The sequence below is a fragment of the Fonticula alba genome (assembly GCF_000388065.1).
Source record: "Fonticula alba strain ATCC 38817 unplaced genomic scaffold supercont2.3, whole genome shotgun sequence".
Lineage (NCBI taxonomy): Eukaryota > Rotosphaerida > Fonticulaceae > Fonticula > Fonticula alba.
In genome coordinates, this window is record NW_009242973.1 from 1012246 (window position 1) to 1021883 (window position 9638).

Sequence of the window (9638 nt, forward strand, 5' to 3'; positions counted from 1 at the left end):
CCCGCGCCCTCCTCACTTTCATTTGGCGAGCCTGGCCCGAAAACCAGCATGGAGACAGGTCCCGCCTCGGCCCTGAACTCCTCGACACCGCCCTCCGCCGCCCTACCGTCTCACTGGCCGATGGCCGCACCACCCCCACCCCCACCCGCCCCGGGCCCACCATCTGCGATGGCGGCCCTGATTCTCCCCCTCGAGCCTCCGGGCCCTGGCAACTCGCCGTTCACGCCGTCCTCCGGCGTGGCCGGCACCGACTCGCCGGCGGGCACCGGCCGCTCGACCGGCGTCGCCCGCAAGACGCCGGCCCTGCGTCGCGTCACTCGCGCCTGTTCCAACTGCCAGACGAAGCACGTTGGCTGTGACCACCACCGTCCCTGCGGGTGCGCCATCGCTTTCTCTCTCTCTCCCTCCCTCCCTCTCTCTCTCTCTCTCTCTCTCTCCTGTGCGTGCTTGGTCCGGGGCCTCGCTCACCTAGTTTGCCTTGGCCTTCCTGCCTCCGTGTCCCCCACCGTCATCGTCGTCGTCGCCGCCGCCGCCGCCGCCGCCGCCGCCGCCGCCGCCGCTGCTGCTGCTGCTCTGATTGCCACGCCACAGGCGCTGCGTTAAGAAGAACATCGCTGATACCTGCGTCGACGGAGAGCAGCTCAAGCGCGGTTGGAAGAAGGGACGCCTTCGGAAGGCCCGGCATCCGGTCGACGGCACAACCGAGAATACGGCCGGCGCCGTTGCCGTCGCCGCTCCCGCCACCGCCACTACCACCAGTGGTACCATGCCGCCAGCGGGCTCGGCACCAGTTGCCGCCGCCGGCGCACCCCTGACTGCCGCCGAGGCAGCTACCGCCGCCAGTGCGGGCATCGGTCGCCGGGTTCCCCCTCACCATGTGCCGGCCCATTCGACTCAGGCTCGCACTCCTGTCCAGTACCAGCAACAGATGGCCTCCTCCCCCGCATCGGTCTATGCGGGACTTCCGCATGGCACCCCCAGCGAGGGCTACCTGTCGTCCAGTCAGCTTGGCTCCGGCGCCTGGCAGCATGCCTCCCAACATGCGCAGTTCGCCTTGGCCGGCGCCCAAGCTGCCTTCCCGCGGGTGACCTCGCCCCCGGATCTTGGTGCCCCCACCGAGTCCCTTCTCCCGGCCACATCTATGGCCACCCTCCTCTGGCAACAGCAACAGCAGCAACAGCAGCAGCAGCAGCAACAGCAGCACCAGCAGCAGCAGCAGCAACAGCAGCAACAGCAGCAGCAGCAGCAACAGCAGCAACAGCAGCAGCAGCAGCAACAGCAGCAACAGCAGCAACAGCAGCAACAGCAGCAGCAGCAAATGCAGCAGATGCAACAGATGCAGCAGATGCAGCAGATGCAGCAAATGCAACAGATGCAGCAGCAGCAGCAACAGCAACAGGCGCAGCAGATGCAGCAGGTCTCCAGTCCGATGATCGCACTGCGCATGGCGCCGGCCTCCGCGCCGACACCGGCTCCCATGTCGACAGCGGCTTCTGTCACCGCGTCGCCCACTTCGGCTCCCGCCCTGGGCGCCCCGCAGGAGCAGCTCCTTTTCGAGCAAATCCGTCGGCTGGCCAGTAACGAAAATGCTCCGCAGCTTCTGGAGCTCCTGCAAAACTTGTTTACTTCCCGAGGCCAGACTTCGCAGCCGGTGCCCTCCCCGGTCCCGGCCCCTGCCCCGGCCCCTATCCCCTCCCCTCTCGCCAATGGTACGCCCTTTTGGTGTCCCCTCCCCTCTTCTTTCCTCCCCTGCCTTTAGCCCATGCCCCCTCACGCCCCCTCACCCTCCCCCCCCCTCCCCCCCTCACGCCCCCCGCCGTTTGCCAACGCGATATTCCCTTCCTTCCCGCGCATCAACCAGCCATCCCCATCATCCCGTACGTCCCCGATGCCCTGTTTCTCTCGCCTGGCCGTCGGCCCTCCTCGCAAATGGTCATACTCACCCCGTGCGCGGCTTTTCAGGAACATGCCCCCTGTCACGGCGCAGCCCATGCCGACGGCCTCGGCCTCCCGACCGACCATCCTGCCGGCAAACATGCTGCCCAATCCCGGCATCACCACCGCCGTGGCTACCACCGCCTCTCCGGCCGCCTCGACCTCCCCCTTGAGCCAGCTCCTGGAGCCGGCCCTGGACTCGCCCGCCTCGCCGGCTACCTGGCCCACACCCCTGGCCAAACGCCAGCGCATTGAGGACGCTCCCGCCCCGCCGGCCATGGCGACGGCCCCGGCGCCCGCGACAACCGCCCAGTGCCTGACCCTGCGCGTGGTCATCGCCAACACCTCGATCATCGCCTACTCCAGTCTGGAGGCCGCGGCGGTCATCCTCGGCCCCGGGCATGTGCCGGACTCCTGGATCGGCCATCCTCTGTCGACTCTCGTTCACCCCGAGGACCTGCCCATCATGGTGCACCTGCTGAACATGGCCGATCGGTCGGCCTCGCGTGGCATGGCCCGCTTCCGGTTCCTGTCCGACCGGGCGGACTCCTCCAATTCGGACTTCCGCTGGATGGACATCTGTGGCACGGCGGTGCCCACCCCGGGCGGCAAGTGCTTCAGCGTGGATTTGGCCCTGCGCCGGGCGCACGCCTGGGCCCCGGCCGACGCGGTCGCAAATGCCCCCGCGGCAGCCCCCACCACCGCCACTGTCACCGCCACCCCCGCCAGCCGCGCGCCTTCCCTCCCCGCGACCCGGTCCCAGTCCGGACCCGGGGGCGACCCGTTCATTGCGCCGGCCCAGCGCTCGGCCACCGGCCTCGGGATCGACAACGACTCGTCGCCGGATGCCACGGCCATTCTCCGGTTGTCGGGCTCCTCCCCGGCGACCGGGGGCTTTCCCCACTTGACAGCGCTGCCCATGTCTTCGCCGCTGGCTTCGCCGCTTCCCGGGCCCGGGGAATCGCCGGCTGCGGTGGCGGCTTCGGCCGCGGCCGCCCTGCTGGCCGTCGGGTCCCCCTCGGCGCCACAGACCCCGAGCGAGTCGCATGTGGACTCGCCGCATGCCGCCATCATGGCGACCACCGCGGCCGGCCCGGCTGGTGGACCCACATCCAGCCCCGGCGGCAACTTCACCCCCCAGCAGCAGGCTCCCCAGCTTTTCTCCTGGCAGTCGTCCTTCCCCCTGTCGCTGCCGCCCACGTCAACCGGTGCGTCCGCCGGCGTGCCCTCACCGTCATCCGGCGTGCCCTCCGGCTGACTGTGTGTGCTTTCCCTGCCATCTCGCTCCCCCCCCCCCTCCCCCACCCCTTCCGTCCTCCGGCTCCTGCTCCGCGCGGCGCTTCTTTCGCCAGCCTCCCTGCGGCAAACTCTCTCGGATTTCCTGCAAAACCCGACGGCCAGCGGCGTGGATGGCCTCCAGGCATCCCTCGGCAAGTATCAGGCCGCTTTGCAGGCGGATTCGCCACGCGCTGCCGGGGCCGATTCGGCCCTGTTGGCTGCCCTGGTTCCGGCGGCGGCGGCGGCGGCGGCGGTGGCGGCGGCGGCGGCGGCGGCGACGGCGACCACGGGGCCAGCGACGGCGGCCCAGCCGCAGCCTGCCGCCCCGTCTGCATCGCCCTCCATCGGCGGCCTGGCCAATGCCGGGTACCTGGTGCTGGGGCAGGGTGCTCGGAGTGGCTCCTCGGCTTCTCTGCCCTCCGCAACCGCCTCCGCCGCTGCCCTGGCAGGCTCCTCCGGCTCCAGCGCGCAGGACCTCCTTTCGCCACCGCCTTCCTCCGCGGCCAGCAGCGATGTGGCCTTCCTTTTGAGCCCGACCGCGCCCGACAGCGGCTCACTGCTCGCGGCTGCCTCGCCCAATAGCCTGCCCATGTCTCCGGCGGCGGCGGCGGCGGCGGCGGCGGCGGCGGCGGCGGCGGCGTCCAGGGCGACGGCGGCGCGCTTGCGCTCGGTCCCTGACACCCAGCCGACGGCTGCCCTGTCGGCCTTCCTCAAGATGGCTCCATCGGCATCGGTGGCTCCCACCGCGGCCACCAGTACCTGGGGCGCTCCGACCCCGGCCAGCCAAGCCTCCACGCCGGCTGGCCTTCCTGCCACCATGGCCGCCGCCGCCGCCACCACCACCACCACCGCCACTACCAGCGGGACCACCATTCCCGCCTCTGTCGCCAGCGCCGACGCCATGGGTTCGGTCGGTGTCTCGCGGGGCGTCCATGATGCCGCACAGGCGGCGGCCTCCACATCGACCGCTGTGTCCACTCGGCAGATGGCCATGGCCATGACGCCGGTCTCCACCGCCGGGCCGACCACGGTCCCTGCCACTCACTCGCCCGCCATGCCGACCCCCGCCACCGGGTCACACACTCCCCATCACCATGCGCACGAGGGGCCGGACCATGGGACGCATGGCCACGCGCACCATGGTCAGCATGACCACGGCCAGCATCCCCGGCAGCAGCAGCAACAGCAGCAGCAACAGCAGCAGCGCCACCACCACCACCAGCGGCAGCAGCAGCAGCAGGAGCATCATCATGCCCAGCACCACGTCCACCACGACCACCACCATCACCACCACGACCACCACCTTGAGGACGACTCGCCCGAGGCCGAGGCCGTTGCCACGCTCCGGGCTTTGAGCCACTCCTCCTCCGGCATCTTCCAGTCTCCCCAGTCCCAGAGCAAGGAGGATTCCGGGGCACCGGAGAGCGGTGCCGGCGGCCCGGTTGGTAGCCCGGGCACCGGAAGCGGGGACCCAGACACGCCGGCCGGTGCCCCGGCCGCCGGCACCCCCGGGGCCCTGCTGGCGTCGGATCTGTCCGACGCCTCGAGTCCGGGCTTCGATGTGCTGGGTGCCGGGGGCCGGGGCATCACCGGGACTGGCTCCGGCACTCCCTCGACTGCCTCGGACGCTGGCGCCGGCGCCGGCGCCGAGAAGCATGTGGAATTCTCGCTGAAGTATGCCAGCTTCGATGCCCAGTGCGAGGGCGATGCCCTGCAGGTGGCCCGAGTGCTGGAGATCCCCCTGGGGGCGGCCAACCTCTCGGACACCATCCTGGCGCCGGGGTTCCTGCAGTCGCGCACGCACGCCGATGATGATGGCAAGCTCTCGCACCACTTGACCAGCCTGCTGCACCGGCACCTGCGCAGCTCGGACTTCTTCCTGCGGTTGCGGCTCGGACCGCGGGCGGCCCCGAGCATGGGGGAATCCCCCCCGGGCGGGGGGGGCCCTGACCATGCCGGATCCTCTCCCCAGGCCGCGGGGGAGCACCACCCGGCCGGTCGCCCCGCGGCGCCGGACTCCTCCCCGGCCGCCGCCGGGGCCGGTGGTCCAGGCAAGGCAGCCTCGCGGTCGCCGCTGGGCGGTGACAGCCACCGCTTCGCTTGGTTCCATGTGATGGCCAATGCCATTGTCGGACCCTTTGAATATGTGCGTTCCGGCCTTTTCCCCTTTTTTTTCTCCCTCTCTCCGTCCCTCTCTCTCCCTCTCTCTCTGTATCCCTATCAGGTTGGTGGCGTGCTCGCTCCCCCTCCCTTCTGGATGCAGGGTCCCTGGCCTTTCATATACATGATGGGCTTGCTAACATGGGTCCCCCACCCGCTCCTCCACACATGCCCTCCATGTCCTCCCCCCCCCCATACCGGCCCCTCGCCGTCCGCGGTGACACCTCACACCCGCCCAGGACCCCGTCTGGGTGGATTGCCAGTTCCGTCGGCTGCCCTCGAGTGAAATGCCCAAAAACAGCCTCACCTACTGATGGGCGGGGGAAGGGCGCACGCGTGGGTTGTCGCTGATCAGCGCGTGTGTGTGCACGCGCGCGCACGCACGCACACGCGTATGCGCCCCGGCATGCGCTTCGGCATCTCCGTTGGTCAGACCCTGCTCCCTCCTTGTGCCCCCCTCCTTGCGCCCCCTCTTCCTCTTCTCGGCGGCACGCCCACACCCACACCGATCCCTCTGGCCCGCATTTTCCACAGGCGGCCAAAAGGGGCACACTTGTCCTTGGTTTCCTTCTCCTCCCTCTCCCTCTCTATCTCTCTCTCTCTCCTCCCTCACCTTCTCCATGCTTGGCCATGGCTCTCCAACGCTCTCCTCTTAGGGAAGTCCTCCCCCCCCCCTCCCCTCCCTCCTCTCCCCCATACAATAGACCCCTAGTTTTCTCAATCCCTCAAAAGGTGTCTGCGGCCCCTCCCATATGACCGCCGGCGCACATGTAGACCTGTCACCCCGCATTGTCCATCACCCGAAAGAGGCATCTGTCCATTACGATCACCGGGGGGATGCACCCCCCGAGGGACGTCCCGGGCTGTTGCATCCAGCGACCGGAAGGGGCACACACTACTCCGGGGAATGGTCCTCACCGCCGGACTCGCTGTCACCAAGCCCGGCGTCCATCTGGGCCACCGGGCCGGGGGCCAGATACTCAGCCGCCAGGGCAAGATCAATCTTGACCGGTCGCGCCGACTGGGGATTCCGACAGTTGATCCAAAGTGCGGTGAAGTCCCCGGCGAGGAGGGCATCCTCGGTGTCGGAGCCCGACGCATCGTCCTCCCACTTGGCCAGGACTGGCGGGGGCACAAAATGAGGCGCCCCCGGGGGGGGCTGGCCCGCGGACCCGGCCGGAGCATCGGCCACTTCCCCCGGGCACCCTCCCGCCGCTGGCAGGCTGCCACCTATGACAGTGGCAAGGGGTCGGAAGTTCCGAATGGCCGCGGCCACCTGCCGGCCGGGCGAGGCCCCTCCGGACAAGACCCACAGCTGCTGCCCTGGACCGACATCCGGCGGGGCAATGGCCAGGGTCCGGAGGAACTCCGCCGGCAGGGTATCCCCCGGCCGGGGGCAAGTGGCCCCCCCGGTGACGGTCGTCCGCTCGAAGGCCGGCGATCCGGCGGCCATGGCCGCCGAGAGGGCCTGCTTGGCACCGGCATACGCCACCTCCACCCGGCTGGCCGGGCTCCCGGCATCGGCCAGGGTCTCCGCCGCACCGAGATACCGATCGCAAGGGCCCGCCGGCTCGGCGCCACCGGCGGCCACGCCCTGCCGCAAATCCGGCCGCTCCCAGTCGGCGAAGGTGAGCTGACTGCCCGACGCCTGGGCCTCCCCCGAGACCGGGGCCCCAGGCAATCGACCAGGGTATGCCACGATGACCAGGCGCTCGGTCACGGTTGGAGCCTTGCCACGCGAACGCCCGGCCTTCCCCCGGCCAAATACCCAGTCCCGGTGCTGGTGCGTGGCCCGCCAGGCCCGGACCAGCCCCGAAACCGGGGCCCCGACGCGCTCGGCGAAGTACGCCTGCCGGCGATAAGCCAGGTCCAGCAGATCCCGCTGCTGCTCCGGGTCCCTGCTGACCGCCAGCGGGGACTTGGAGTTCGCGGAGGTGCTCGGGGCACTGGCCCCCGGGCCCGGGGGACTGGGCTCCGGTGAGGGAGATCGCCCGCGGCGGCCGCCCCGCTTGGTGGCGGCCTTGCCCGCCTTGCCCGCCTTGCCAGCGGACCGCCCACCACGACCTCCCGGCGCGGGCTCCGGCTCGGGCTCCGGCGAGGGGGACCGGCCACGCCGGGCACCACGCTTGGTGGACCCCTTGCCTGGGCGGCCAGACCCGGCCCGAGGCCCGGCATCGTCGCCAGGCCCGGCGGGGCCAGGGCCGTCCTCCTCGCCGAGCCCCGGCGGCCGGGCAAACAGAGTCCCCCGGGCCAGGTGCTGCTGGATGGCCGTGTCACAGGCATCGCGCGCGCCGCCGCCGGACGGCAGCCCCACCGCCACACAGTCGCCCTCCAGCACAGACAGCAGGCGCTCCGACTGCCAAACTACCGGAGTCCGGCGGCCGGTCATTTGCAGCAGCTCGGCATATCCCCCGAGGCCGAGCCAGTGAACATGGTCCAGGGACACCAGGGCATGTGTATAGCGCGTGGCCAGACGCACCGCGGCCGGGTGATCGCCGAAGCCCCCGGGCGAGAGGAGCACCGACAGCCGGGCCCACCGGCGGAGCAGTTGCGCGAAGACCGTCACAAACCACAGGAGCTGGGCTCGGCCAAGGCGACCACCGGGCGACAGGGCATCCCCCGGGCCGGATGCAGCCAGCTGCCGGGCAAAGTCATCGGTCGAGGGGGAGTCCGCCGGCTCGCGGGTGTCGTCGCTGCTGTCGCTGGCGCCATCGCCGCGGTCGGCGTCAGCGGCGTCAGCGGCGTCAGCGGCATCATCGGCGTCTCCGGCAGCGGCGCTGATGCTGGCCGGCGCCGTGCTCAGCGACATGATGTCGGCCATGGCCAGGGCGGCCTCGGCCGCAGCATCAATCACCACCCGACGGTCGGACTCGGGCTTGGGAAGGGCGGCACCCGAGGCCGGGGAGATTGGCGAGGGAGAGGCCGCGGGGGATGCCGCGTCGGTCGATCGCCGCGGTCGGATGAAGAAGCTGCCCCCGGCAGGATCGCCAAGCATCTCCCACTCGGCCGGGTCATACTGCTCGGCGTCCTCGGCATCGCTGCCGGACGCGTTGGCCGCGTCGCGCGATCCCGGGAAGAGAAAGGTCGTCGAGGCCTGGCAGGCCTCCACCGTCGGGGGGAAGAGCGACCCATTGAGGACCAGGATGTCGACATCGGCTCCCTTGCCGGTGTGGAGATACTTTTGCAGGGCGACCAGCCGTCGAGTACACCCTCGGAGATCGGAGGCGACGAGAACTTTCATTGTTTGCGTGTGCGTGTGTGTGTGTGTGTGTGTGTGTGTGATTGGCTACCGATGTGCGGAGGAAGGCATGTGCGTGCGAGGGCAGAAGGAACGCGGAGAGGGCCGGCGAGGTGCTGCGGTGATGGGATATTGCTGTTGGATGAGGGAACAATCGCCGGACCGCGCCCAGGTGCCGAGTCATCGTGGAGCAATGCTCCCTCCCCGCGCCCCCCCCCCCCCCCCCCCCCCCCCCCCCCCCCCCCCCCCCCCCCCCCCCCCCCCCCCCCCCCCCCCCCCCCCCCCCCCCCCCCCCCTGGGGCTCACGCACATCCCTGCCTCGGCTTCTTGCTGCCACGCCCGCCCGCGTCCGTGCCCCCGTCCGCCATTGGGAGCACCGCCCGGGAGATCGCGAGACGCTGGATCGGTGGCATCTGGGTTTGACGGTCGGATTAACACTTAACTCGCCCCTCTTTCGCGAATGGAATGTATTCTATCGGAATGGGAATCTGAATGTGTGCGCGTGCGCCTGCTGGGGCTGCTAGTTGTGCGGAACAGCGCCGGGCGACAAAGGCACAGAGCAGGGGGACGGCACCGGCGGCAGACGGGGCCGGACATGGGCTCATGACAGGTGAGGGGCAGATGTTGAGGGCTTGTCCTGCCCTTGTGTCCGTCTCTTCTGCTGGCCGTCCCTCCTCCGGCCGCCAGCCAGCCAGGCACACTGGGTCCCGCTCTGTGTTGTTACGAAGGAGATATCTATCAAAATTGCACACACCATGTGCGCGATATTCGGAAAGGCGATGAGAGGAGGATGGGGGGGGGGGGCGGACAGCGGGACGGGTAGGGGGGGGGGGGGGGGCCCGGGGCGGCCCTGGCCCGGGTTGGAGGGTGTCTTTCTCGTCGATTCGCCCCCCCCCCCCCCCTCCCCTCCCGCCAATGGTACGCCCTTTTGGTGTCCCCTCCCCTCTTCTTTCCTCCCCTGCCTTTAGCCCATGCCCCCTCACGCCCCCTCCCCCTCCCCCCCCCTCCCCCCCTCACGCCCCCCGCC

The 9638-nt window shown here is 70.3% G+C and overlaps 2 protein-coding genes across 2 annotated transcripts; one reads left to right on the top strand and one right to left on the bottom strand.

Moving 5' to 3' along the window:
• Window positions 1–102: 102 nt before the first annotated feature.
• On the top strand, window positions 103–6094 carry H696_02017 (hypothetical protein). The gene is made up of 6 exons (XM_009495915.1): window positions 103–377; window positions 592–1709; window positions 1862–1877; window positions 1963–3143; window positions 3288–5359; window positions 5613–6094. The coding sequence occupies exons 1-6, from the start codon at window positions 121–123 to the stop codon at window positions 5685–5687; spliced, it is 4719 nt and encodes a 1572-aa protein (XP_009494190.1). The 5' UTR covers window positions 103–120; the 3' UTR covers window positions 5688–6094.
• Window positions 6095–6163: 69 nt separating this feature from the next.
• Window positions 6164–8641, bottom strand: H696_02018 (hypothetical protein). Its single transcript, XM_009495916.1, has one exon. It carries the CDS (start codon window positions 8612–8614, stop codon window positions 6269–6271), a length of 2346 nt encoding a protein of 781 aa, XP_009494191.1. The 5' UTR covers window positions 8615–8641; the 3' UTR covers window positions 6164–6268.
• Window positions 8642–9638: the final 997 nt, after the last annotated feature.

Coding starts and splice junctions, on each gene's coding strand:
- H696_02017 (XM_009495915.1), top strand. CDS start 121: ATGGCCGCACCACCCCCACCCCCACCCGCCCCGGGCCCACCATCTGCG. Junction 3,144..3,287: donor GCTGCCGCCCACGTCAACCG/GTGCGTCCGCCG, acceptor TTCTTTCGCCAG/CCTCCCTGCGGCAAACTCTC. Junction 5,360..5,612: donor TTGTCGGACCCTTTGAATAT/GTGCGTTCCGGC, acceptor ACACCCGCCCAG/GACCCCGTCTGGGTGGATTG.
- H696_02018 (XM_009495916.1), bottom strand. CDS start 8,614: ATGAAAGTTCTCGTCGCCTCCGATCTCCGAGGGTGTACTCGACGGCTG.